Source organism: Setaria italica, chromosome IX (genome assembly GCF_000263155.2).
Source record: "Setaria italica strain Yugu1 chromosome IX, Setaria_italica_v2.0, whole genome shotgun sequence".
In the NCBI taxonomy this organism is placed as follows: Eukaryota; Viridiplantae; Streptophyta; class Magnoliopsida; order Poales; family Poaceae; genus Setaria; species Setaria italica.
Genome location: NC_028458.1, coordinates 34648631 through 34671715, shown reverse-complemented (window position 1 = coordinate 34671715; position 23085 = coordinate 34648631). Strand labels below are relative to the sequence as shown.

General features: G+C 46.0%; 3 protein-coding genes across 4 annotated transcripts; all 3 read right to left on the bottom strand.

Moving 5' to 3' along the window:
• Positions 1–1334: 1334 nt before the first annotated feature.
• Positions 1335–2825, bottom strand: LOC101774985 (putative proline-rich receptor-like protein kinase PERK6). The gene is made up of 2 exons (XM_004983427.3): positions 2711–2825; positions 1335–2629 (listed from the first exon to the last, which is right to left on the bottom strand). The coding sequence occupies exons 1-2, from the start codon at positions 2796–2798 to the stop codon at positions 1335–1337; spliced, it is 1383 nt and encodes a 460-aa protein (XP_004983484.2). The 5' UTR covers positions 2799–2825.
• Positions 2826–4080: 1255 nt separating this feature from the next.
• On the bottom strand, positions 4081–11043 carry LOC101774591 (DNA (cytosine-5)-methyltransferase 3). The gene is made up of 20 exons (XM_004983426.3): positions 10544–11043; positions 10338–10434; positions 8228–8335; positions 8017–8154; positions 7840–7939; positions 7443–7621; positions 7294–7359; positions 6996–7211; positions 6744–6802; positions 6593–6659; positions 6174–6503; positions 6023–6091; positions 5869–5955; positions 5716–5803; positions 5421–5542; positions 5237–5341; positions 5098–5141; positions 4948–5017; positions 4746–4849; positions 4081–4618 (listed from the first exon to the last, which is right to left on the bottom strand). Exons 1-20 carry the CDS (start codon positions 11041–11043, stop codon positions 4420–4422), a joined length of 2748 nt encoding a protein of 915 aa, XP_004983483.1. The 3' UTR covers positions 4081–4419.
• A 4600-nt stretch (positions 11044–15643) lies between these two features.
• On the bottom strand, positions 15644–23085 carry LOC101773912. Of its 2 annotated transcripts, none has more exons than XM_004983424.4 (8): positions 22785–23085; positions 21031–21348; positions 20591–20850; positions 19734–19875; positions 19139–19510; positions 18884–19015; positions 18262–18390; positions 15644–17924 (listed from the first exon to the last, which is right to left on the bottom strand). In XM_004983424.4, the coding sequence occupies exons 1-8, from the start codon at positions 22866–22868 to the stop codon at positions 15891–15893; spliced, it is 3471 nt and encodes a 1156-aa protein (XP_004983481.1). In that variant the 5' UTR covers positions 22869–23085; the 3' UTR covers positions 15644–15890. The 2 variants fall into 2 exon arrangements, with proteins under 2 accessions (XP_004983481.1, XP_004983482.1); XM_004983425.3 differs by lacking the exon at positions 22785–23085 and adding an exon at positions 22238–22516.

Below are 23085 nucleotides of genomic sequence, written 5' to 3'. Positions count from 1 at the left end.
ATACGATCTAGAGCTAATTAAAGCAAACTAGACGGCAAGATGATAGAACAGATAAATGTCAACCGATGCAAGCTTAATCAAGGCAGGATAACTGGTGAATATCGTAGATCGAGACAAAAGCAATGCGTCGTAAGTCAAAGATCCAAGATACTCGATAACTGGTAGATGAAACTAGACGAAACCAAAACGATGCGCCCGGTAGTTAAAGTCTAGTACACCTGATGACGGGAACTTGCAGCTTGCCGGAGATCGAAGTCGATGCAGCCCAGCTTGCTAGAAGGAACTTGTCGAGAAGCTACATTACTCCTACTCCTAGGGCAATGTCGTGAAGCTGAAAGGTAGATGTGTAAAGGTAAATATGTTGTATTGATCGTTGGATGATTTACAATGGCCACGACCCTTTATATTTATAGGGCGGATGGCCTTTGATGTTACATAGCAAGACTCTAATCACGTATAAGCCAAGTCACATACACAATCTTTTCTAATCAAAACTCTATCTCTAACTAATCCAACTCTATCTCTAATCAAGCTTATCCCTAACCAATTCTATCTCCAGAATATTTTATCCTATAAGACAACCTCTCGTCCGTGCGCTTCCCTTGGATGCCAAACAAATTGGAACTCTTGCCGTGTATGTGTGTGCATTGATTTCCTTCTTTTAATCTTCTAGCTTCCTTGCTTTTTCATGCACACGTTCCTGATTTCTACGGCCAGCTCGCAAATAGCCTTATTTAGGAGATTTCGTCATTTTGTCATCATCGGCTGATTCCTTCCTTTTAGAGCATATTTTCAAAATTCGGTGTCAACAGTGTGATAAGGAGCGCACGTAATTGCATATAGCGTGGGTGGTGTTTGTATGAGTTTGTTTTTTGTCTTTATTCCGAAGGAAGAAATTAAGGTTAATCGAAGCTACACGTAGGGAACATGGTATGGCATGCAAGAGATTGAATAACGCTGTTGAAATCTACCCTTTACAACTTGGTTGGTCGTGCCTCTGATCCTTTGCTCTAACACGATCTGGTATATGTATGTGCATTTACTAGTTCACCAGATGGATGGAAAAGGGTGCTCTGAGGAGTTGCTCCTGCATACATAAAACCATCGATATGATCCAGTAGAATGCATGTATAGCAGGCCCAGCAACAACATCAATTCCAGCAATCTCCTCATCCCAAGATCATCGCTTGCTCCCGTCCCTCTTCCATGCATGGATCTCCTCCCTCTCTCTTTTACGGTTTTACCCAATTGATCTAGTAAGTACAGTACATATATATTAAAATATATGTATATATGTATACATATAAGTAGTGTTGTGGTAAGTGGATAGACGATCATGGCCTGCGAGGTGGTCGGCCGGTGGTGGCGGCGGAGGAGTCGGTGCTGTAGTCCGTGGTGTAGTCGTCGTGCTCGCCGCTGTCGAAGGCGAGCTGCCGGAGCCGGGAGATGTTCTCGGATCCACCGGCGGAGAATAGCATGCTCTGCCCTGGCTTCACGCCGTCCTGGTGCAGGTCGTCGAGCGACGCGTCGCCCTCGAGCGCGCGCACGATCTGGCTCATCTTGGGCCGGCGCTTGGCCGAGTGCCGCGTGCTCGCCGCGGCGCACGCCGCCATGCGCTCCACCTCCACCGCCGAGTACTCGCCGCCGAGCCGCGCGTCGACAAGCTCCTCGAACCCGGCCTCCCCCGCCAGCGCGGCGGCGAGCAGCGGCCGCGCCCAGTCCACGAGGCTGTCCTCCATGTAGTTGGCGGTGTCGATGGGCCGCCGCCCCGTGAGGAGCTCCAGCAGCATGACGCCGAAGGAGAAGACGTCGGACCGGTCCGTGAGCTTCCCGCTGGACGCGTACTCCGGCGCGAGGTAGCCGAAGGTGCCCATCACGCGCGTGGACACGTGCGTGTTGGTGTCCGTGGTGAGCTTGGCGAGCCCGAAGTCGGCGACCATGGCCTCGAAGTTGGCGTCCAGGAGGATGTTGGAGGCCTTGATGTCGCGGTGGATGATCCGGGGGTGGCAGTCCTCGTGGAGGTAGGCGAGGCCCTTGGCGGAGCCCAGCGCGATCTTCATGCGGGTGGGCCAGTCCATGACGGGGCCCTGCTTGCTGTACAGGTGGTGCTCCAGCGTGTTGTTGGGCACGAACTCGTAGACGAGCATGCGCTGGTTGCCGGCGATGCAGTAGCCGACGAGGGAGACGAGGTGGCGGTGGTGGACGCGGCTGATGATCTCCACCTCCGCCTGGAACTCGCGCTCGCCCTGCCCGCTGCCGGACTTGAGCTGCTTCACCGCCACCTCCTTCCCGCTGCCGGCGAGCACGCCCTTGTGCACGTACCCGAACCCGCCTTGGCCCAGCATGTTCCCCGCCGAGAAACCCGATGTCGCCGCCGCCAGCTCCTCGTACGAGAAGGAGCTCTTGGAGAAGCCCAGCGCCACGTTCGGCGAGGGCGGCGGGAGGGCAGGGCCGTGGGGACCCGACGAGTAGATCTCACCGCTCAGGGGCGCCGCCATCGAGCCCGGCGACTGGGACAGTGGGTTCCCACCGCCGTGCTGGTGCCACCCCGGCGGAGGAGGGATGCTGCCGTTGCTGCCATACTGCTGCCACATCGGCGGCAGACCAGCGTTCGGGTAGTACACATTGCCTGCACACGCGTCAACAATTATTTTAGTCGTATAAGCAAAGATAATAACAATATTATGCCATCATCGATTGTACTCGTCACCTTTCTCGTCGGTGTAGAAGGGCATGTTCATTGGGGGTGGACGTTTCTTCTTCTTCCTCGAGCAGCACAGGCACGCCACGATGGCCATCAACAGAGCGAAACCCACCACTCCAAGCACCACGCCGGTGATCACAGCGCCCACATGATCCGGCGCAGACGGCGACGATGACGACTTCTTCTTTCCATCTTTGGAGCTACTATAGCTAGTCTCCCCACCATTCCCAGACCCACCGCTTTTTCTTGGTGCTGGCGGCGGGGGTGATAACTTGGCCGCCGGAAATGAGGATGATTCGACCTTTGGCGGTGAGATTGATGCTTGTGAGGGTGGTGGCGAGGGCGGCGGTGGCGATGGGGAGGGCGGCGGCGACTGCGTTGAGTTGCCCGACGATGGCGACGACTGTGGAGCGGAGGCCATCTATTGATTTCTTTTCACAGACCGAGGATGGAGCTCTATCCTGCAAATGGAGAGAACTCCACCCCCTTGATCCTAAGGGGGCTATATTTATGTATATATTATATTTAATAGCTAAGAGTTTTAGCTCTTAGTTGTGCTGCGACACCCTGAAAGGCGAAATTGAGATAAATGTCACAAATCGATGGCGGGCAAGAAGAAGTGTAACATTATTGCACTGCATCTCGAATTTGTTGTGGGCTAAAGAAGAAAAAGGAACTGCCGCAACATTACAAGAGAAATGGTTACACTTTTATTTAATCAGACTGTACATGTGTGTTCCTGAAATTAACCATTGGGCTATACTGACAATATAAATGCATAATACAGACAATGATTTCTAATGGATATATGCAAAAAGATGAACATAGGTAAGAGTAACAATCATTATAGTGTTCCGTGTCGTTATGGGCGTTACAATGATAAATATACAAAGTAGAACAAGTTAGCGTATGAACAATAAAAGATATATGGAAATTCATTGGCTCTAGCGATTAATGTTCAATGAAGAACTCCAAATGAATCGCAAAACAAGGTGAAACAGAGAAACAGATTGAATCATGAATTCATGTACCTTTTCCTTTCCCATGCAGGTGATTAGGGAGGAGGGAGAAGGAGAAAGGGGTCGTAGGCGGATCGGGGGCAACAGAGGATGAGGGAAGAAGGCATCAGGCGCACCTTCCGTGGCGCCATCCAACCATCACCCCCACCTCCCTGCAGCCATCTCCCATTTTTAGCTACCACTCCAAATAAAACCCACGCACCTTTGCATGTAGAGAGAGAGAAAGCAGCTAGCTATACAAGAATGAATGCAAAGAATACAAGATTAGACAAGTTGATTCAGCTCAAAAGCATTCAACGACTTATTTCAGCCCCTACACAACTAGAATAGATGAAAAATTACTTGCATTTAACACAATTAAGCACATCAGTTGTTTCTCTTCCATCGAACAATAAGAATTAATTATTTCTCCAAATACACATACACGATGCAAAGCATCAAATCATCAGATTGCTAAATTGAGAAGACATGAGAAGGGTCTCCTACAAGCTACAACTAGGCTAATGAATGTCTTGCAACCTCACCATACAGTACAACAAGCACTCAAGCTCGAGTGCCACCCATGGCTACATTCATCCAATCTAAGAACCAGAACAATGACAACATAACATTATTAGTAACATGGTCCTGGACAGACCCAGATCGAACCCAATAAGGGTTGGCCCTGGCCTTGCCTTGCTCAGTTTTGCTTTCTTTTTACTGCTCAACCACCTCCCCTGCAGGAGTGCTGACAGACGAAGCCCCCACCTGTGCCACACGTGCCACAGAGGTGAAGCTTGCAGGCAGCTCATACAGCGGCTGACTCCCCTCTGATTCGCCCAGGAACGCTTGCCCCAGACAGTAGCCCAGTGCTCGGGCAACAGGGACAGCCACTGCGTTGCCGACTTGAATGTACCTATTACAATCAAAGCACACATTCAGAATTAAGGATATTGAGTGCTGTAACTGGCTGAACAAATGGCTTATTGCACGCTGTTTTCAAGAGTAAATTGCTTAGGTACAAACTGTTAAGAGGAACTTACTTTTCCTTGATCGGGCCAAACAATCGGTAGTAATCAGGGAAGCCCTGCAATCTCGCGTTCTCCCGGACTGTAAGAACTCTTGCCTGAGTCGGATGCAATATAATCTGTAGACACCATGTTCAATCAGGGTTACTTGCAGACAACAATAACAGTAAACAGAACAATTGCAAAGATTCACATGGGTAGTTTTGCGGAAGCTGACCTGGTTATGCGGTTCTGCTCTGGTCACGACAGTAGGAACTGTCTCATCCCACCACAGGCGCCCAAATGGCCTACAAAATCATTTGTAAGGACAACTACTAGTTTCCTTTTTTTATGTGGAGAAAGAAAACAGAGTCAATTCACCACTTACTTAGGTGACCTCCCCTTGATGAATGACATCGCATAATCCGGAACCTATCCACAAGGATTTATAATAGTTCATTATATGTAAGACAAAATTTGTGTGATGCATTAACATTCTAAAGAGGGCTGCACAAAAGAACACATACCAGTGGTTTCCCAGACGACAGGTACACACGTTCAATTTCTGGATCCCACTCAACTATGTTGTTTGCTCCAACCTTTACACCCTTGAGGTCTCGGAAATTGGCTCCCTATGCCGGAAAGTAGTTATAAGGATTAATGATGTTGAAAGGAGGGAACATAAAAAAATAGCATTGTTCAGCAGCAAACCTTCTTAACAGGAATCTGTTTAACACGCTCATAATCATCATTATTCAGCCGTAAGGGCTGGTGATCCAACAGTTTGCCTTCATCTGGACCAGCCTCCTCCCCAAAGGACCAATCCAACATGTCTGGAACATTAAACAAGGTGAACTAAAACTCAGCACAAAACAGAAAGCTAAACATCAGCACTGAATGCATTTTTAGTTTTGGCAATTGAGCTACTTGCACAAGATTCTTCACAAAAGTAACCCATTCATCTCATAGTCCACAAGGTCAACCAGTAGAGTACATTGGACCTTACCTTTACGACCAAGTCGAATATAGCGCTGGAATTCTGTCTTGGGGGAAGAAGTATATTCCATTACATCATGAGGCTGATAATTCTCAACCTGCACAAACAAAATAAGATTGCATGTACAAATTGCACAATGTATGAACTTGCAAAAGGACTTGCCTGTGGTAAGTCTGAAATAGCATCGCCAAGAAGCAAGGCCTTTTTTAAGGAAGGCCTTTGAGTTTCATCATATGCAACAATGCTTTGCTGCAAACAAAATCAAATCAGACACTAACTCACACATATTCTATGACAAATCTGTGACTGTACTTACAGAAAAAGCATTAGGAGCCCCTCCACGCACAACAACATCATGCGTAGGAAGAGGGTACTTTGGGAGAACCTGCATTGACAAACACAGCTGAATATTCATGAAACCTAAAGAATTCTAACAAACATGTAAAGCAGCAAGCAACAGAACAGACCATGGATGAAAGAGCACCCCAAAGAAACACACGCATCCGGAATTGTGGCAGACCATAACAGCCAGCCACCATCATTCCAAGCCGTGCTTGGTAGTTCATTGCGACCAGGCAGCTCAAAGCATATCTTCCTAGGTAGCCATCAGCAAATTTTAGTATGTCCACAACATTTTCCATAAGAACATACTTGGGCTTCAAGTATGCCACAATATCCATGAAAGTCACCATTTGCTTGTTTTTTTCATCTTTAAGGGGCTCATTACGATTCCTGAAACGGTTAAACCCACTTATCCCTTGGCATGGTGGACCTCCACAAATGACATCAACATCACCCTTTCAAAACATTAGAGAATGTAGATGTAATCACCAAACATAAGTGTGGAGCTAAACATTAGGAAAATCAAGACCAAATAAATACTCACAGGCAATGGCAAAATTTTTCTCCTGTACCCTTCTTGTACAAATTCTTTAATTTTCAGTGGGCAGTCACTGGTTTATGAAACAAGGATTAGGACTGGCAAATAAATACCAGGCAACAAGGCAGATGATAAGATGATATTATCTTATACTAACCTGAGGTTATCAATGGGCTCCCATGTATCTTCTTCAGGACCATATCCTGCCCATTGGACCTGCAAAAATTCAGTATTACAGAAAATACATACAAAAATATCTCTTTTTTTTAAATGCTGGACTTTTTCCAGATTCCCATAGAAATTAGACTTCTTTTTCTTGGGAATTCTTAAAAACTGCAGGCATGCAAACAGAGCCTTTTTCAGAAATCCAAGCAAACAGCATAAAGAAATAAAAATAACACATATGTACCTTAAAATAGAGGCCATTTTCTCTGCCACTGCCACCATAACATATCCCAATAAGCTTCTCTACAACGAATTCATCCTTATCAAGAGGGCTGCCATCATCCTCTTGATCCTCTGAGCCTGCTGAATCCGAACCCACATCTTTGTGGACATATTTGTCACAAAGAACTGCCCATTCCTTAAGAAGAGCAAGAAACTCGTCGGCTTTCTCATTCCGAACCTACATTCAAAGACCCAAAGACACATTGTAGCAGCAGCTGTACATAACAAATGGAAACCAAGTTTCAGTTTACTGCCTATACCTCAGTTTGTGGATGATTGTACTTTAAACTCTGGCATGCATAGCTGTTGAGGTCAACAGCCCATCGCTGCAACAGTAGCCAGAAGAATAGAATTAGTTCTGAGGTCATGGACATATTCCATCCCATCAGAGGACAAGGTAGGAAATTACCGTTTCAAGTTTCAGGCCTGCAAGTGCTGCACCCAAGCAAAGTCCAGTGGACATGCCCCCACAGCCAGAATATAGATCAAGTAGGGTTGCTGTTCTCACTGGCGCACCAGATGATGTCTCCAAATCCATATCATCGGAAGAAATACCAGAAGCAGTTTCACTGCCTGATGCCCCATTTTCTAGTTGAGAAACAAAGAAAGGGTTTGTGCCAAAAATTACATTAGCTTTTGATATATTTGTCATTGTAGATTGTCTAGATCAGTTTTACAGAAATAGATACAATTGCACATTGGATAAAAATTCTTATTCAGCAAGTATTATTGTAGCACTAAGTTGGCAAAACAAGCAATTTGCACACATGCAAGCAACAAGAGAACAAAGATATAGGAGCAATTACCTGATGGGATATTAGCAAATGTAGAATATGCTACGGAGTAAGACATGTCATAGTACAAGTCACAATGCTCTATTAGCTGAGCCTTGGCTTTCGGATCCATCTAAGGCAAAGAAACAATTTTAGTGAGAAATGTTATGCGCACAACAAGATAAAAGAGCTCTGGACAAGAAAGCTTACATTTGGATCAACATGGACTATCTTGACCTTTGATATAATGCAATCAAGCACATTGTCATTCTTTTCCTCAGAAAGAAAAACACGTCTGGGGTCATGCTTCTTCCCATCAACATCTATGCACACCAAGGAATTGATAACCTGCAAAAAGATAGGACTCAGTTATATCATGCCTTGTGATACACAGAAAAAATAGCGAAAGCTCAATACGAACCGTGTCCTCAGGACGGAAGAACCAACGGCAAGTAAAATATTGACAGCGGTCAGTCCCCTCGAAAAATTCAGTAATGCGACCAATATAATCAGCCTCGTTTTCTTCAGCCTGTGGTTGGAGAAAGGAGAAAAATGTAAGGTCAGCAACAAATTAGGGAACATGACAACGAGAGCAAACTATCCAGTTGTATATAGTCAATGCATAAGCAATGTACAGAAAACTTTATTTCCAGAAATTCTTGGTCAATGCGTAAGCAATGTCAACATTCAGTTAAAACTCGTAGAACTTTTATCAAGATAGAAATCAAGCAATAAACTACACTTATGCATCATACACAGCCAAATAAGAAACTGATAACTCCATGTAATCTCGTAGATCACTGTGATGTAAGCAAGCCCTGACCAATGCAAGTTAGAGTGTTAGACACAGGATATTATTTTGTTATTTAAAGAAAACATCATTCATAGGATTCAGCTTATGTTAGAACAGTTAGTGCCACTAAAAATGCTGAATAGTTAACCTTAAAGGTCAAAAGAATACAGCTTTCATCAGCAACCTAACAACACCTAATAATTATCACAAGATTGAAGATTCCAGGCTAGTATTTATTGGTTGTGCCTGAAGCAAATATTGCACGCAATGGAAAACTTCCAAATGAATTCGCCATATGCATTTAGTTACATTATCTTGAATTTTTGCTATATCAAAATAAAGATTTGCATGCTTGAAGCTTAGAATAGATTGAAATATTAAGTTGCACGGACCAACCAACTCAACAAAAGGCCTAAGCTGGTGTGGAAAGATGGGCAATTCACGTATGCTTCAACACTCCCCCTCACATGGCTCCATTAGGCATCAAACATGAAAATGGAAGTCATCTACAATTATTTTATCTAAATGGCCTCGCCAGGATTCAAACTCAATGCCTCTGACATTGATACCATATTGAGTTGCATGCAGCAGCCAGTTCAACCCAAATGCCTAGGCTAGTTGGTAAAGGGGCGCAATTACTTATACTTCAACAGAAACAAAACAAACAAGAACTACTACTCCATGCAAGTGGAACCGCAAGCCACTCAACAAGGAAAGTATTGGAGTATAAGTAAATTGCCGACCTCTCCCCATTAACTTAAGCTTTTGAGTTGAAAAGGTTGGTGCATGCAACTCAATAGAAAGCACAGACCAGAGGATTTTGTACAAACGAGTACCCATTTAATGTACCAATAGCATATACTGCGTGCTAAACATCAGTAGGAACCAAATTTTTTTAACAAATACTTCCTTCCCAAAGACAAAAATAACCACATGCTCAATACGAACCGTGTCCTCAGCCAGAAGTGAAGACCATGACTTTTAAAACCAATCAATATTTTACTTTATCACAAAGGCACAAGCACAGCATAAACAAAGGCAAAACAATAACAATGAGTGACACTCAAGGTTAAGCAACATTTACAGTTTAAAAGAAACATGTGGAGCACTCAGTTTACATAGGAACAGCTTGTGCCTTTCCTGGTTGATTGGCTTGCAGCCTGTTAAAATGCTACCCTGAATGTCCTCATTGAGCGGTAGATAGGACCAAATGTATTAGTTTGGAAAGTAAATTAAGTCAAAATTTTGTTCAAGGGGCTAGCCAACAAAGTGGATTGTGCAGGGTAGTTAAGCGGACCCTTTTCCAACAAAACAATAGTACCATATGGTTGAAATTCTGAATAGGATGATAGGAATCACTATTCTTTGCTACTATTCTTTGCTACATTGGTCAGCGGTCGTATGAATATTCTACCTCTCCTAGTATCACCAAATGTTCCCCATGAATTCCTCTTTCTTTGAGAAAAAAAGGGAAAGATTGAACTGCAAGCTAAGCAACATTAATCTAAAACCAAGAATAACGCCAACCAAAACTGCAAGCTAACCAGTAACAAAGCAGAGGATTTTGTACATACATACACACCATGTACTGCTTGCTAAACACACACCATCGCATCGCACCACTGGGAATTGACAACAGAAATCAAACAACCCTTGCTTCCGTCACGAACACACAAACGCAGCAGCAGCAACAGCAGCACAGCGAGAAAATAAAGAAATGAAAGCGGTGAACAATGACCTTGACATAGACATCGTCGCCAAGGGTGTAGACGATGTTGTCCACCTTGGCGCTCCGGTAGTGACACCTGGCCTTGACCTCCTCGTCCTCCTCCGGCCTACACGCGCAACAAATCAACAAAAAGACGGGGAACACTGTTCAGCACAAGAGGAAACGAACATCTGGGACCTAATGAAAAGCAAAGCAGAGTAGGGAGGGAGATGTACCTCCTGGCGGCGGCGCTGCGGTCGTAGCGCTTGGGCCAGTTGGCGCGGGCCTCGGCCGCGGGGACGGGCTCGCCGACGAACTCCGGCTCGTGGTCCCCGGCGGCGGCGGTGCCCCTTTTCCTGGGCTGCGCCACCCTCTTCTTCCCCGGCGACCCCGCGGCGGCCGCGGCCGCCTCCTGCTCCTCGGCCTCGGCCGCCGCCTCCTCCTCGCCCATGGCCATCTCCTCCTCGTCCGGCTCCTCGGCGCACACGTCGTCCTCCACGGGCTCCGCCCTCTCCGCCTCCGCCTTCTTCTTCCTCCCCGCCTTGGCCGTCTTGGCCTGCTTGGGCGGCGGCTTGGGCTTCTTCCCGGAGGACGCTCCGCGGCGGCGCTTGGCGGAGGACGCCGCCGCGACCTCCTCCTCTTCCTCCTGGTTCCGATGGATCTCCTCGGCCTTGGCGGCGCGCTTCCGCCCGGAGGCGCGCGTGGGCGCGGCGGAGGACGGAGAGCTCGGCGCCATGGCGAGGGCTGCGCGGCAGCTGCTGCTGCTCTCGCTAGTCACTAGGGTTTGGGAGATGAGGGGCTTGGGGGAAGCGTGAGAGCTCCGGGGGGTTTTGAAATCGAGTCGAATCGAATCGGATTGGCGAGATGTGAAAACAGGGGAGGGAGGAGGGGGAGGAGGTGGGAAAGCGAAACCCAAAAGATTGGGGGCAGCGGGAGCGCCCGATTTCGGACGGCGCGTGGGGGCCAGCTGCCAGGTGGATGAGCTTGCGAGAGAGCCTGCCGGTTGGGTAGGTCGCCGACGGGTGGGATTACTTATGAGCCGGGCCCGCCTGCAGTGAAAGAGGTGGGAGATCGAGCAGTGAGCTCGGGACGGCGCGGGCAGGCGGGATGATTCGAATTTTAGTTTGGGTTTTCCACTCCGGCGGTGGGGAGATGGATGACGCGCGCGCGCTGCCGGAGTTTTGAACCGCTGGGATGCGGGTGGGCCATACGATCCGTGAGGCAATTTTCACCGCGTCTAGTCCGGGGGACACGGGGGAATGGGAAAGGGATGGTGGGTAGGTCTTCAGCTGCAGCTGCAGTGTTTCCTCTTATATTTTCTAATTATTAGTGGAGCGATTGATTTGATTTGTTTAAACAAGTTTGATTTCTCCGAATCTGGTTGAATTAGAATTAGTTTCCTAGACCGGTCCGTTTGGCTGCACTTAGAATTAGAAACCGATTTTCCAACACTTTACATGACACGAAATTGCTAGCCTGCGATACATTCACGTGCTAAAAAAAAAACCGATTCCATCCACCTCGTCTCCCCTCCCGACTCGCCTCCATTCTTGAGTGCCGCGCCGCTGCCTCCAATACTCGCTCTGCCATGCTGTTGCGGTGTCCTTTTCCCTCCTCTCCACCTGCCGGATCTACCCCACATCAAGCATGGCAAGCCGGCGGCCCCAACCTCCACCGCATCGTGTACCTCCATCCTCTTCCTGCCACCAGATCCAGTAGATGCGCCTCTACTCATCAAAAATGCCCTATAGAAGCTAATTTGTTGCCCGATGATGCTATTTAACGCAAGGATCAACTTTCAATGTGACAAAAAAATATGGTTCACGAACCAGTTGGAGGTAGTTGGGGTGGTTTTTTTCGGTTTGAAGCTGCTCACTAGTTTTTATCGGTTTGGTTTTAAATGAGAATGGTTTGTCTGGTTGGGTTTGCTTGTTGTGCTTAATTAGAATTGGTTTGGTGGAACTTTGGCTTGGACTTGGGCCGCTTTAAGGGTTGTTTGGCAACATGGTGTTAGAGTTTAACACCCGTCACATCGGATGTTTGGATGCTAATTAGGAATATTAAACATAGGCTAATTACAAAACTAATTGCACAGATGGAGTGGAATTCGCGAGACGAATCTATTAAGCCTAATTAGTCCACAATTTGACAATGTGGTGCTACAGTAACCATTTGCTAATGATGGATTAATTAGGCTTAATAGATTCGTCTCACGAATTAGCACAGGGTTTCTACAATTAGTTTTATAATTACCTCATATTTAATTCTCCTAATTAGCGTCCGAACATCCGATGTGACACTGTTAAAATTTAACACCTCGTATCCAAACACCCCCTTAGTTGTCATAACTAACTAGTGATTTGAAGTTATGGACACAAAATGGGTTGACTGCTTGGAGGGCTTTCTAAAAGCTCACAGATCAGCGAGAGGTTATAGCTACGGTGACACATGCATTACATACTGCATATACTGTTTGCTTGCTGCCGTGATTGTTGCTAGCTGTCTCTCCCATCATAAATCAATTTCCAGCTAATTTACAGGGAAAGGTTATGACTTTGTTTATCTTTTGCTCTATTATTGTGTTGACGGTTGAGTGATCATCATCACATCATTTTTTTGCAGGAAACAAGGAGCAAGAGGAGGCTATTGAAACAGCTCAAAAAGTGATGGCTAGGTGTCTATTGAACTTGCATCTATCTTGTAATAATTAGTCACGTTACAACTGAAAATCTATCATGTTTGCTATCATTTCAAGTGTTAATTATCTTACCTGTTATGAATTTTGAGTGCAGATTGTATCTGTTTGTATGTCATCCAAGTCATTTTCCTACATGTATATACAGTACCTATGTGCATATGCTGGGAATCAGCTAGACTTCTATCATTTTTTCTGTGTGCGTTTGCCAAGAAGATGACCTAGTGACCTGATGAGGCAACTATTAGGAATGATGAGAGAGAGTGAGGAGAGAGAAGCATGAGAGAGAGTAAGTGAGGAGAGAGAAGGATGAGAGAGAGTGAGGAGAGAGAGAAGGATGAGAGAGGGTAGAGAAAGAGAGTGAGGAGAGAGAAGGATGAGAGAGAGGAGAAAGAGAAGCATGAGAGAGAGAGTGAGGAGAAAGAAGCATGAGAGAGAGAAAGTAGCGTTTGTTGGATCACATTGGAGATTCCACGGTACCAATCTTCCAAACAATATTTGGAATTTAATTCGAAGAAAAACTTTCCATGCATATCCAAACAGAGGGCTTGTACTCGTCATGGTCGTGGGCTGAGATAGGGGAACTCCTCTCACTGATGCTCTTTGTACTCGTCATTGAATGTTTTAATCTATGATCAACCTAGCGGATAACAGAGGGCTTCTCAAGGCTCTTGATCGGGCTACGATCAATCATTGGGTGTCCCTTTATGCAAATGACGTGGTCGTGTTTTTACGTCCAACAGAACAAGATCTCATGGTCATTAGGGAGATCTTAGCATTCTTTGAGAAAGCTTTGGGGCTATCCACCAACCATGCAAAAGCCAAGTGTTCCCATTAACTACTCAGAGGAGCACGTCTTATTAATTCGGGAAGTCATGCAGTGTCAGATCTTGGACTTCCTATGTGCCTACTTGGGTCTACCTCTCTCTATTCGCAAGTTGCCTAAGGCCTCGTTACAACCTTTGATCGATAAGATCGCTAAGTGTCCCCTAGCCTGGAAGGGGAGGCTGCTTAATAGGAGTGGGCATCTGACTCTCACGAAGTCCACTCTCCGTGCCATTCCAGTCCACATCTCCATGGCCATTGCCGTTTCACCATGGGCAATCAAGGTCATCGAAACCTTACTTAGGGAGTTCCTTTGGTGTGGCACGGATGTTTCTTCTGGAGGAAAGTATGTCGTTGCCTAGATTAACGTCTCCTACTCCACCGAGTTTGGCAAACTTGGCATTCCCATCCTCCAGGTTATGGGGATGGCGTTGAGGATGCGTTTGGCTTTGGCTTGCCCGAACTGATGGAGCAAGAATTTGGGCAGGTTTCCGGTTTCCTAGCAACCGACTTGTTACGTCGTTCTTCAATGCATCTATTTCGGTCCAGTGGGCAACGGTGAGAATGCCCTTTTTCAAATGAATCATTGGATCAACGGTTGCTCCATCTAATATTTGGCCCCAAATCTTTGGGCAGCAGTTCCGGTTTGCATGAGGAATACACATACGGTTCGGGAAGGACTGACAAATCAATGCTGGGTGTGTGACATATCTTAGGCACTCACGGTACATGTTGTGGTGCAGTACCTCCGGATTTGGAACCTGCTTCGATTTTGGAACCTAAACTAGGCGTCAGATAGCTTCATTTGGTACTGGTTGAGCTCTGGGGAGTTCTCTTCGGCTTCAGCATACAAGGTCTGTTTCCTAGGTCGGTCCCAATTGCTAGGCGCTCGCCAACTTTGGAAAGTCCAAGCACCGGGAAAATGTCGTTTTTTGGTTGGTTGGTGCTCCATGGTCGATGTTTGATTTCTAACCATCTACGACATCATGATCTTCGAGATAGGGATGATTGTGCTTTGTGTGCACAGGAGGTTGAAACCTTGGACCATTTACCGATAGACTGCATGTATAGTCAAGAGACCTAGTTTTGCATACTTCGACACGTCCATCTTCAGTGGTTGGCACCACAGGTGGAGGGGGCATTTGCCGACTGGGGGATACAAGCATTGATCTGGTTGGATGCATGGTTGGTTTGGCGCGAGCGAAACCGCAGGATTCATGACTGCATAGCTCTGTAGCCGATAGCACTTGCTCCGGTCAACATTGAAGAGGCGAGGTTGTAGGCTCATGCCAGTTTCGCGGGTCTTGTAGCGTTGTTAGGGTTGAGGTTGTAGTTTCCTTTTTAGTCCCTCATTTTCCGTCCTCTCTTTCTTTGTTGTTGTTTTCTTTTAGCTAAGCGGTTTGTCTCAACCCTCATGTGAACTTGTTTCTCTCCTCCTTCTTAGCGAAAAACGTGCTCTAAGGCAGCGACCTTTTTCATCACGTAGGCGTCGTGGTTGTTGAGGCAGTCGACGACGCTGCGGTAGCGGCGCCTGGCCCTCTTCTCCATTCACCGTTGGCGCGATGAGACTTCACGACATTTGGGAAATGACCAAGTTGTCCCTGTTTCTCTGCTCTTTTTTACCCCGGCTGGCCCTGGCGGCCTGGCCTAGGTCTTCTCATCCCCACCTACCTACGGTCAGGGCAACATGGTCCATGCCTTCGGCGTCACGAGTGCTAGTCAAACCACATTGACTTGCTGCTACCGTAATCATATATAGACCGTCATTTCAAAAAATAAAGAAATGAAAACCCATATACTCCGCAACACCATCCAGTGAAAACATCAGAGATTAACTGACTCTTGTGTCAAAACTGCAGAATCTATACCACTCGCTATCTTTCCAGTTTTCCATACACACAATTGGGAAGAAAAAAGCAAATCCAAAGAGGGGAAAAAGGGAAATAAATATTCGAGGGAAACACAGTAAAAACCTCGAGCTACTTTATTCTGTTTTCTTGGGGAATACAAATCCACTCGCCATGTATCGCTGTATTGAATACCTGCTCACTTCTTTCTCTGGTCTAGTTGAGCTGAAACATCGCTCCCTTATTACACCCGGAGAAGAGGTTATACTCCTTGATGTTCGTCTCCTCCCTTGAGCATGGCTGGGCCTGAGCAATTGGCAGCTGCGGTCTCGACGGCGCCAATGCTCCCCCACCATGCTCTTCTTTGGACGCTGCCGGTGCGGGAGGGGCGATCGGCAGGTTGAACTGGAACAAGGAGAACGGCGTGCTGTCATCATCTTTCTGTTTTTGCTTGGTGGTGTTGTCTTCTGCACAGCCGTTCTCAGCCACCGGCACTGCCTGGTTTAATTTAGGAAGGAGAGGATGGCTCTGCTGCCTCTCTGGATTCATCACCATCGGCACTCCGCTTCTACATAGCGGGGGTGGTGGTGGCACTGGCACAGCATGGAGGCTCACAGGAGTCTTGTGAACTGGCGCCGTAGGCAGAAAACCAAACTCAGGGCCCGGGTAAGGATGAACGTTATTGCTGTACTGCATTGGGAAGTCCACACGTTGGTTCCCAGCAACTCCATATCCAACAGGGGCCACAGGGCCAGGGTAGAAGTGACCAGGCTGAGGATACGACAGGTACCCATTTGTTGGAACTGGTAGGGGTTGATTGTGGAACCCCATAAATGGTGCTGAGTAAGGTGCATGGACCTTCTGGTGGTGCAACATCTGGTCCTGAAAAGGGCCGACCCTGAACCCAAACTGGTTGCTGTCAGGAGGATGCAGGCCTTTAGGTTGGTACTCCCTGAAACCATTTCCTGCACACATCTCAAGTAATGAACGGGAAGCGCTCTTTGCTGGTGGATCACCTGGGCTGCTATTGTTCCTGTCTGAAGACTCTTCTGAATCAGATGTAGATAAAGATTCTGCATTCTGAGCACTGAGTGAGGTCATGCTACTCATGCTACTATCTCTGTCTCCTTCACTTAGACATGAGGAACTGTCCGAACTGGTTAGGTTTGCCGTCCTACCAGTGTCCTTTGTCAAGCAGCTATCTGGCTTATCCACGGCATGAGGTTCATCATTACATGCAGACTGGCGCTTCTCACTGCATGGCTGATCTGTGTCTGACTTGCAAGCTTCCTCAGATCTCTCAGAACAAACCGCGAGTGGTTCACACACTTTCTCCAGCTTTTCACACTCACTAATATCCTTTGAGCATTCCACTTGATCTGACCGATCAGCATCATCAGCAACTCCAGCAGCATTATTTCCATTCCCCAAGCTGGCCTTCTTTCTTGCATCCATTGGCTCCCATACTTGCTTTGGGCCTGCAATCTTGGTTGGTGTACCACCAACACGGCCTCCTTTAGGCACTACGAAGCTATCCAATGGATAGCACCTACGGTACTGCAACCTGGGCTTCTCAACTGTTTTCCTGGCCATCTTCATATCCCTGCTTGGTCTAGCTGTATTGGGAAAGTATCTGTACTCTTCCTGATGACCGCAACTGCAGGGATTGTATCTATCCCTTGTTCTATTATTTGCACTAAATGCAGTGTTGTAGCCTCTAGTGTTATTCCTCATCCTTTCCCTAGAATGCTGCAGAATATCTCCAGAGTCATCTTGGCAATCTTCATACCAATAACTGGCATCTTGTTCTTGAGGGAAGTCTCTTCTATATCTCAGGTTTCTTCTTGATGATATAGACTCCTCACATGAGAATGAGCCATCACAATCTGCTGTTGTATGGCATTCATGCTCATTGCTCCTTTCATCACTGTCCCTGGTTGAAGACTGCTCAACAGAGGAATCAGGAGAGGAGTGCTCCCTGACCACAACATTATCTTCTTCTTCACTATCTGAATATCTTGAGTCAAGAATATCTTCTGACTCGTTAGTTGGTGCTGCTTGGTTGCACAGAGATGATGGTGAAGTTTCATCTGAATCTTTTGATTGAATCGGTATTTTTTCCTTATCTCTGTCCTTCCCTTTCAGCCTTTCCTTCCTTCTGTTCTTTTTTTCCCTCTCTTTTGTCCTCCTCCTCTCCCTGCGTTCTTCTTCCTCACGCTTTTCTTTCTCCTCTTCCTCAAGAAGTTTGGTCTGCAAGAGTAACTCAATGTTATTATCCATCATGAAAGGCAAAGCAAATAATCCACATCAATGTTGCATCTTCTACAACTAGGTTGATTTGTGTATATGCCATTTTATATGCGTCTGCTTTGCTCACTTGTCATCCCATACTTCTTATTTGTGTGTATAACACTGGAATTTGTGTGTGCACCACTAGCCAGTGTTATACACACAAATTTAAATGGTATGCACACAAATTCAACTTGCACACAACAAATAACAGCTTTGGGATGGCCGGCACATGAGTGAAAAAGGGAACTCCCAGTGGCATATGAACCCAAAAAAATGCACAGTATCAAATAAATACCTGTTTTTCCAAAGTAATTATTTCCTTGCAAGCAACATGAACTCGTGCTTCCAACAGTTTCAGTGCAAGGGACACAAAAACACTATGTGCATTTTGCCGTGCCGTGCCTTCTCTGAAAGCCTTCTCGACCTGCAAAACACACCAAAAATTGGCAAGGGATTACCGCAATGGACTTGTTGGTCTAATTATCTCAAAGTACTACCGACCGCTTAGCACAATCATTCTGAACATATAATCTTTGGTACAATTAATAAACCTCAAGTGTGGTGATAAGTGATAACAGACCCACAAAGAATAGTTTTACTGCTTAAAATGATTGTACTGTCTAAGTTGTGCTGGTTAATTAAAAAAGCTATAAATACTACTTATAGAATGAATGGCATCAACAAGAGACATTCGTGCGCTATGTAAAGAATTCCTCATTTCAAGAGGTTGGATATAAAAAAAAAGACATTTCAGATAATACTGTGACATTTAGAAAGCGTACAATCACAATTTTTTACTCACTTCTGAATACTAAAAGTAAATAAACTTTTTGCTCTTCGTACAGCCAATAACAATAAAGCAGCTTTTCTTTACTCATCAGTTGGTTCATTACTATGTATCCAGTGCCATACACTACCTGTTCTTTGAAGATTACTGCAGCAGCATCCAGGAGAAATTCTCTTGCAAGTTCAGGGCTCTTAGCATGCTTCTGTGGATGAGCGACATCACCATCAGGGTCATTGCTGTCTCTATCCATTGCATCATCTTCCTGCTCATGCGTACATCATTGGATCACACCATATGAATTCCAAGAACAATGCATGTTCACGTTCTGAATAACAAATATTCTGATCATGTTTGATGTTAATGATTTAAAATAGGAGGTACTCACATCCTCTTCCTCTGCTTCTTCAGCATGCTCAAAGAAACTTCTAATACTTTCACCTTTGGTAATTGTCACAAATCCGTCCCCCACAATCAGCCTGCGGTGAACACATGATTGGCCCTTCAAGGCATGAGCCTTCACACAGAACTCTGTACAGCGCCCATCCAGTCTACATGCTCTCAGTGTAACAAAATAGTCTTCAAACTGATCAAGATCGAGGCCTTTTCTGTGGACTTGCCCATTCATCCCCACATTTTCAAAGTTTAGAATATCAGATTTTCCTTCATCTGTTCCAATAGCCCACTCAAAATGGTGGTAATTTCCATCTTGCTCCAATAAGGATTGGTGCCAATCAACAAGAACAGCATCCTCGAACACCTGCGAATATACAAAGGAAAATGTTAACATGGCAACTAGGCAAGCTCTGTCACCTTACTGCACAGTGAAATTGTGAATGCAAGACCCCTGGACCCGGATTTGCTATAGGATTTTTCTCTGTATGGTTTTACCAACATAGGATGCATGCCCAAAGAAGGAAAGGATTGATAAAAAGAACCATGAAATTGCAGATAGGAAGGATGATAAGGAATGTCATTCTGACCTCACACTTAAATGCTGTATCTGCAACACAAAACCAACTAGTGCAGCGAGGTTCCTTTCGCATGCGCTTTAGCTCCTTGAGCTCTTTGAATTCGCGAATAACATTCCTTCTGCAGTCTCTGCAAAATCTCTTGCTGTCAAACCTGCACAGAAATTTCATCCAAAAAGTTAGTAAACTATTTATATGCTGACTACAAGCACATACACATTCATAATTCAGAACATCTCATCAAAAGGTTGCATTGGATAATAAAGGTTGTAGACATTTAAGTACAAGGCACAATGTTGCAAAGCATTAAAACATTGGAACGAGTACAAGCTTGAACAAGCAATTCAAAGCTTCACAGCATAGCTTTAGGTTGCCTGTTCCATCTGTGCAACATTATAATAATAAATAAAAAAGCAGGACCAATGCTAAAAGCAGACCAATTCATAATTAGCATTTACCCAGATAAACATGTGTGGATTTACAAGAGAACATAGAATTTCCTAGTTCAGTGCCGTATTGATATCATTACTTCATTAGACCCACCGACAATGTAGAATTATTGTCAAAATTTAGTTTCTTACTGAAACAACCAATAAAAGTTTGATGGAATTTCATATAACTTTTAAAAAATATTTCAATCAGTATCAAGAAGCAAATCAACTCATCGTACAAAACAACAAATTAGTAATCAATGCCAATAATAATCCACATTTAAAAGTTATTCCTATCAACATCAAGAAGCAAATAAATTCAAATTACAAAACTATATGCTTATCCAATACTTGTTCATGATGATAGCACATCCCTTGACTAACATCACAGTATTTTAGTTCAAAGGAGTACAAAACAAAAGCACCTTTCATACTCACCTATGCATAAGTCTTTCAATGAAGTCCTCTTCCTTCATCCTTAAAAGAGACGATCTAGTTTCTTCACCCAGTGCTGACCAAAAATCCACCAGAGTATCACAAGAAAGGCGTGCAGTGTGCAAAGCACATGTGTCTCGTGTTCCATGCCCCCTGCCATAGTTAGGTATCACTGGGCTAATCCATCCTCTGCCACCACCACCACATGCATCAGGGTAAAGCATTTCACGTTCACGTTCCCTTGCACGTGCGTTGTCAAATACCTAGTCAAAACAATGTTGAGTGCATCAGAATGAGAACTCTAGAATGGTGTCAAGGAACAACATCAAAGAAGGAATGCCACAGAAAGATGCCACAACAGACAATCGGAGAACAAATAAAGATATCAGAGGAGAAGTTCATAGGCCAGAAAAGAATAGCAAAGGCTACTGTTTCAGGCTTACATTCTGGATCACATGAAGAGATTTTGCATTTATGAAGCAATCAAGAAGAGTTAGGATGCCATCCTTTGTTGTTGAAAGGCCTCCCCAAGGATGAACTGAAGGGTCCTGAACTTCTTCTGCTTCAACTTCCTGAATCCTTGGTTCACACGGACCTTCTTGATGCAGTGACTTACCATACATGACTATTTGTGTGAAACTTTCCAAAAGCAGCCCATTGCACCTTGAACAGTACAAGTTCTTGCGAGCATGCTCGATGAGGGTCTGTTTATCAAGTCTGAGCAGCTCATGTCGTGCGCGAGGTGATAGGGCACTCCAAAACTGGAACAAGTTGAATCCACAGGAATAAAAGATCAGTTACATTATTCAACTTGAAAACTGACATAGCTTTAATAGCTCACATTGAAAAAGGAACATTAATGCACATCTCAAGGCTGAAGAAAGAAGATAGTGCATTCAACAAGTCAATTGCAACTAGTGAGCACTTCAATGTACGCGTACCATACCAACCACTAGCTCTGTTGGAGATAATGCAAAAGTAAGTGTATTGAACCCCAAATTAACAGAACTTTACAGAGAGCATTAACAGCACCACTAAATCTTTATAACCCATTTACCAACTCAGGGCCACTAGAACCTTTCTAAATCAGGAATTTACATCGCCCGGATCAGTACTCAACCTTCCACTACTACTCAGACCAAAGGTTGATGCTAAAATCTGGTAGTGTCAATGCATACTAGGAATGACGCCATTTCACAAATATGATTCCACCTGAAATAAAATGATTGTAGGCTAACCTAACAGTACATATATTGAAATGGAACAGGAACACACATAAAACGCCAAGGTAGAGTCAAATAGTGAGACAGCTAAAGACAAGCGTAATGGCTAAGGTTGTTGGTTGCAATGATTCCTTTGTCCATATTGCCCTACCCAATCACCAACAGTAAGAATCCAGATTGTTGGCATCACAACTATGGTCAGTTAGGACGGCAGCAACATCACTAGTAAAGCAGTTACGGCATGAATGCATTCTTCATCCATGTGGCCAAATCTAACAAGCCAATCGGATACTTAAGCCAAGCAGTTGGTTGCTCCAGCCAGGATGCAGTGATCACTCTCCAAAGTTTGGTTTGTCGTCATCGCTGCTCGTCGGTTAGCAGCAGCAACGCAATTACTAACGGCTTCAATCCAGCGTTCCCTTCATACCTTCTTTTTGTCTGGAAGCAAGATAAGCCAATAGGATCCATCAGCCAAGCAGTTAGCTTCTCCAGACAACCCCAAGATTGTTCTTCAAAATTCAGGTTGCTCCCACTCCGGACAGTTGGCACGGCAGCAACAGCGTCGGAAACAGCTCCAACAACTCAATCCGACACACCCGGCAACCCGAATGCGACAAACCAATCAGATTCTTCAGTCAAGCGCTTGTCTGCTACAGCCGCCATGCAGCACCACCGGGAGTCCATGCCAGCTGAGAAGCCGGAGCAATCCAATCTAGTAAAATCCTCCCACAGGTGAGCAACAAAGTCAAATCAAAACCTACAGACGTAACCAGCGTAACCAGCGCTCACAGGAAGCGCCACCCGGTCGGCACCCGTGCATCGCCGGAGCACGGCCCGGGCGCGCGGGAAGCGCCCAACCTGGGGAGCAGGCGAGCGCCCCAGCCTCAGATCCGCGGGGTCGACTCGGGCCAGGGTCAGCGAACGAGCGGGCGGGCGGGCAGATCCGATCGGGGCGAGCCCGGGAGGGGCGGTACCTTGTGCAGGCGGTCGAAGGTGATCTCGTCGCGGCGGCGCGACCAGATCGCCGCCGACGAGGACGGCGCCGCCTCCGCGACCATGACGTGGGTGCTCGGGCGGTCGTCGGAGGTGGCCGTCGAGGTCGCTCAGCGGCGGGCGGCGGCGGGGTCCGATCCGGCGGCCATCGGGCAGGGTTGAGCTGGGGAGGGGGGAGGGATCTGAGATGGGGGAGGAGGGTTTGATAGAAAAAATTGGCGACGGAGGGGGAGGATTTCTCTGGTGAGGTGGAGGCGATGATGAGATGAGGTCAGGCGAGGG

Bases quoted from the DNA above. Each gene is read 5' to 3' on its own strand.
- LOC101773912 (XM_004983424.4), bottom strand. From the start codon at position 22,868: ATGGTCGCGGAGGCGGCGCCGTCCTCGTCGGCGGCGATCTGGTCGCGC. The intron at 21,349-22,784 runs GTACCGCCCCTC...AACTTGTTCCAG, and splicing joins CCTTCGACCGCCTGCACAAG to TTTTGGAGTGCCCTATCACC. The intron at 19,876-20,590 runs GTGAGTATGAAA...ATTTCTGTGCAG, and splicing joins ATTGAAAGACTTATGCATAG to GTTTGACAGCAAGAGATTTT.
- LOC101774591 (XM_004983426.3), bottom strand. From the start codon at position 11,043: ATGGCGCCGAGCTCTCCGTCCTCCGCCGCGCCCACGCGCGCCTCCGGG. The intron at 6,660-6,743 runs GTTAGTATAAGA...TTCATAAACCAG, and splicing joins GAGCCCATTGATAACCTCAG to TGACTGCCCACTGAAAATTA. The intron at 4,850-4,947 runs GTCAGCTTCCGC...TGGTGTCTACAG, and splicing joins GAGCAGAACCGCATAACCAG to ATTATATTGCATCCGACTCA.
- LOC101774985 (XM_004983427.3), bottom strand. From the start codon at position 2,798: ATGGCCATCGTGGCGTGCCTGTGCTGCTCGAGGAAGAAGAAGAAACGT. The intron at 2,630-2,710 runs GTGACGAGTACA...ACGCGTGTGCAG, and splicing joins CTTCTACACCGACGAGAAAG to GCAATGTGTACTACCCGAAC.